This window comes from Coffea eugenioides, chromosome 1, assembly GCF_003713205.1.
Source record: "Coffea eugenioides isolate CCC68of chromosome 1, Ceug_1.0, whole genome shotgun sequence".
Lineage (NCBI taxonomy): Eukaryota > Viridiplantae > Streptophyta > Magnoliopsida > Gentianales > Rubiaceae > Coffea > Coffea eugenioides.
The window spans coordinates 33140862-33145175 of NC_040035.1; the positions used below are offsets into that span (position 1 = coordinate 33140862).

General features: G+C 34.5%; 1 protein-coding gene across 1 annotated transcript; it reads left to right on the forward strand.

Annotated features, from left to right (window-relative positions):
* The first annotated feature begins 1741 nt into the window (after positions 1-1741).
* LOC113770676 (LRR receptor-like serine/threonine-protein kinase GSO1) lies at positions 1742-4314 on the forward strand. Its single transcript, XM_027315217.1, has 2 exons — positions 1742-3722; positions 3982-4314. Exons 1-2 carry the CDS (start codon positions 1742-1744, stop codon positions 4242-4244), a joined length of 2244 nt encoding a protein of 747 aa, XP_027171018.1. The 3' UTR covers positions 4245-4314.

Here is a 4314-nt window from a genome sequence, read left to right on the forward strand (position 1 = left end):
GTGGTGGGTGATGGTGATAGATGGAAGAAAAAGATGATGTAAATTTTATTTTTTAAAATTTGTTAATATATTTGGAGTTCTTTTTGATATGTTGTATGAATATTATATTTTTGAAATTATTTTTGTTCATATATTATCGTATCATTATATATAAAAAATTTGTTCTTCAAAGTTATTTTTGGTTTTGGAATTTTAGTCACTTTTGTGCTCTTGAATCTTTCTTTCAATCGACTTGACAGTGAGATGTTAGTTACTTCACGCGTAAAGATTTCGAAATGAAGTCTTCGGTCATTGCTGTAGAAAAGAACTCTCGGTCATAAGTCTATACGAAATCCAATAAGCCCCGATGTAATATGGGCAAAGATTATAATCTAATTTTAATTTCTACCCTAGGCGATAATTTGTAGAATCAAAGAGTAATCTTATAATAATTAGAGCTAATATATAGAACACTTGATGTGATATTCAATTTGAAAATACTTTATATTTAGGTTATGTTGATGTATTTACCCTTGAAAATATGCATCAGCATCAGTGACGAATTCAAAGTTTAGTGGGAACGAATCGTCAATGATATTATAGCAAATAAAGCATATTAAAAGCAAAATGAAAGCACAATAGATTATAATTAGAAGCAAGAAATTTTTTTAAAAATAAATAAAAACAATGTATAAAGAAAAATATGAATATTAGACTCTATATCATTTAATTTATTGTCTGTGTGAGGCATTCAAAATCATAGTTAAAACTTTTTCAATTTGTATGATAGCCAAAATATATATATATAGTTTGTTTTCTTTGTTTTTGATTTCCTATATAGCATATACAGTGTTACTTTAGTTACTATTTTAAAGTTGTAGTTATCAAAGAAACTAAGAGTTGGTTTGATATAAGAAACTTGGAGAAAAGAAAGCTTTATATTTTTATAATTGTTATTAAAAAATAATACTAACCGTATAATAATGTAGGTGTTAATGGCATACTTATAAGGAAACTAATTGTTAGTTTGATATATGGCACTTAATCAAAAGAAATTAAATAAAATAACGAAAAGAATAATTTTTTTAGGGGGATAATATAATACAATTTTAGTTGATAACTAAAATTATTGGGAGAATTTTAAAATTTATAAAACTTTTGGAGGGCGGCTATGTCCACCTCTGATAGATTATTTTGATTCTACAATTTGGATTAAGGCATAGGTACAAAAGTAGGACAATCAAAACAACTTTCATTTTCCTTTATTTTTTGTTTTTGCTTATTTTCTGGCTTTACTAGTTTTAGTGCAGCAACGATAGCAATAAGAGTTAAGTCTTAATATATGTGCTTAGAAAGAGTGAATTTTATGTCTCGGAGCAATATCTGGCTTTGAACAACAAAAAATACACAAAAACTATTAAAAATCCAAAAAAAAAAAAAAAAAAAGAAGAGAAGAACCTTTTTCTCCCTCAATCCCAATTCTCTTTTTAACTCGTTAATTTTACGTTTATGTAATTTTCTTCGCAAATTGTTTCAAATCATTTCTGAGCTTAAAATTTCTCAATAACGAAGCCAAAAACGAATAAATTCTTTTCGAAATCAGATTCCTGAGTCTTCCATTGTTGACTTGTCAATGTAAACGCAGCAAAAGTGAAAGATGCTTTATATCAAGCTTTATAATTTGACGACCACTGCCAGCCCTATATATCTATCTGCAACATAGCCGAATGCAAATGTATTTCTTCCGACATTTCACGTGACCATGGGTGGATCAACCCATTTCTCTGTTTTCTTACTCGTCGCCATAATTTTACTCTGTTCTTCCAGCAAAACTGTAAATGCAACTTGCTATGCAACTGAGAAACAAGCTCTTATGGACTTCAAGAAAGACTTGAAAGATCCCTCTGGCAGACTCTCGTCTTGGATTCACGACGTTGATTGCTGCAAATGGGAAGGAGTTGTTTGTAGCAACCGAAGTGCCCGCGTGATTCAACTTCACCTTCGGAATCCTGTTCGTGAAATTGATGGTGACCAGGAAATATCACCATTAAGCGGTAAAATCAGTCATTCGTTACAAAATTTGACTCACTTGCGTTACCTTGATCTAAGTCTAAATGATTTCAGTGGAATTCCAATTCCCAGTTTTTTTGGATCTCTCAGAAGTCTAAGGTACCTGAATTTATCTGGAGCTGTATTTCAAGGAATGGTTCCCTATCAGCTTGGAAACCTGTCAAGTTTACGCACTTTAAGCATAGGAGGCGATTCGTCCGATCTTCAAGTTGACAACCTGCAATGGTTGGCTGGTCTCTCTAATCTGGAGCACCTAGACATGGGTGGCGTGGACCTTAGTACAGCGTCTAATTGGCTAGAGGTGATTAACACGATCCCTTCTTTGGTAGAGATACATTTGCGCTTTTGTCAACTTGATTTAATTTCTCATCATCTTGGCAGAGATACATTTGTCTTCCATACCAACCTTTCTTCTCTTACTGTCCTAGATCTTTCTGGAAATTTTCTTGGACACCTCATCCCTAGATGGATTTTCGGTCTTACTGCCCTTGCTTCTCTTGATTTAAGTTTCACCTCGTTTGAAGGCCCATTGCCCAGAGATCTCTGGAACTTGACTTCTCTCAAGCGCTTGGATCTTTCAACGAACCAGTTGAATGGTTCACCGCCAGATGAGCTTTTCTATCTTAACAATCTCATTTCTCTGAACCTTAGGGAGAATGATTTCGACGGCTTCTTGGAAGGAATTTGGAATTGGAGTTCCCTTACATCTTTAGATCTATCAAGGAATAACTTTGCTACCTTCCTCCCAAGCCAATTATCCACTTTAACTGCCCTAATTTCACTTGATCTTAGCCTCAATCAGTTTCGAGGTTCTATCCCAAGCTCTATTGCCAACATTTCCAACCTTCAATATCTTGACCTATCTAATAACAACCTTAGCTCCTCTTTACCAAGTGAAGTATTCACATCGAAGGACTTGATTAAACTTGATGCAAGAGCTAATCACTTGAATGGTCCAATTCCAAGCACTGTTGGCAACTGTACTCAGCTAAAATACCTTTGGCTAAATGATAATGCTCTATCTGGTTCAATTCCATCAAATTTAGGAAGATGTGCCCAGCTCAAAGAACTTTGGCTACATGAAAATGCTCTATCTGGCTCAATTCCATCAAATTTAGGAAGATGTACCCAGCTAAAATTCCTTTTCCTAAATCGTAATGCTCTATCTGGTTCAATTCCATCAAATTTAGGAAGATGTACCAAGCTAGAATACCTTGACCTAAATGATAATGCACTATCTGGTTCAATTCCATCAAATTTAGGAAAACTGTCATCCTTGGAGCTCTTGGATGTGTCTCACAACAAACTCACTGGAACTCTTCCTGAAAGTCTTGGGCAGCTTTCCAAACTTGAAGAGCTTCGTATTGACGACAATTCAATGGAAGGCATTGTGAGCGAGAGTCACTTTGACAATCTGACAGCTTTAACATATTTTAATGCATCTGGAAACTTCTTGACCTTAAGAGTAAGTGCAAGTTGGACTCCTCGTACCCAATTTAAAACACTTGGATTGGGCTCGTGGAAGCTGGGCCCCCAATTTCCTACATGGATCCGGTCACAAAAAATCCTTTCAGATTTGGACTTGTTCTTCACAGGAATTTCAGACACCATTTCACCTTGGTTATTCAACTCATCATTGAGATCTATAGACCTTTCTCACAATCAACTCCATGGTAAGAGTTCAAATATCTCTGAAGTTGTTAAATGTTTATATGTGCATTATAGTCAAGCACATTCAATGGCTATTCCCTCTTGATTATTCAACCCATCATTGGTCCACGTACAACTTTCTCACAATTAATTTTATGGTAAAAATTCAAATATCTCTAAAACTGTTAAAAGATTTATATGCACACAACAATCAAACACATTCCAATTAATTAATCATTGATTGACATATTTAGAACTTAATTTCCAACTATTTATTTTCAGGAGGCATCTCTCACATTTTGTGTGAAGTGAAGAATGAAAATCAAGTTCTTCAATATCTGGATCTTCGGGAGAATTCTCTATCAGGAGAAATTCCTAACTGTTGGATGAATTACCCAGGCTTGTATCACATCGACCTCAACAGCAATAACTTCACTGGAAGCATTCCAAGGTCATTGTTTCATTTGGAAGGTCTGGACTATTTAGGCTTGGGTAACAACAGTATCACTGGTCCGATAACCTTTGACTTTGTAAATCATGAATAAATAAGTGGAGGCATTTGATGTTTGATCCTATGGGTAAAAATAAGATAGACATCAACAGTGACTTTGTGTA

Bases quoted from the DNA above. Each gene is read 5' to 3' on its own strand.
- LOC113770676 (XM_027315217.1), top strand. From the start codon at position 1,742: ATGGGTGGATCAACCCATTTCTCTGTTTTCTTACTCGTCGCCATAATT. The intron at 3,723-3,981 runs GTAAGAGTTCAA...ATTTATTTTCAG, and splicing joins TTCTCACAATCAACTCCATG to GAGGCATCTCTCACATTTTG.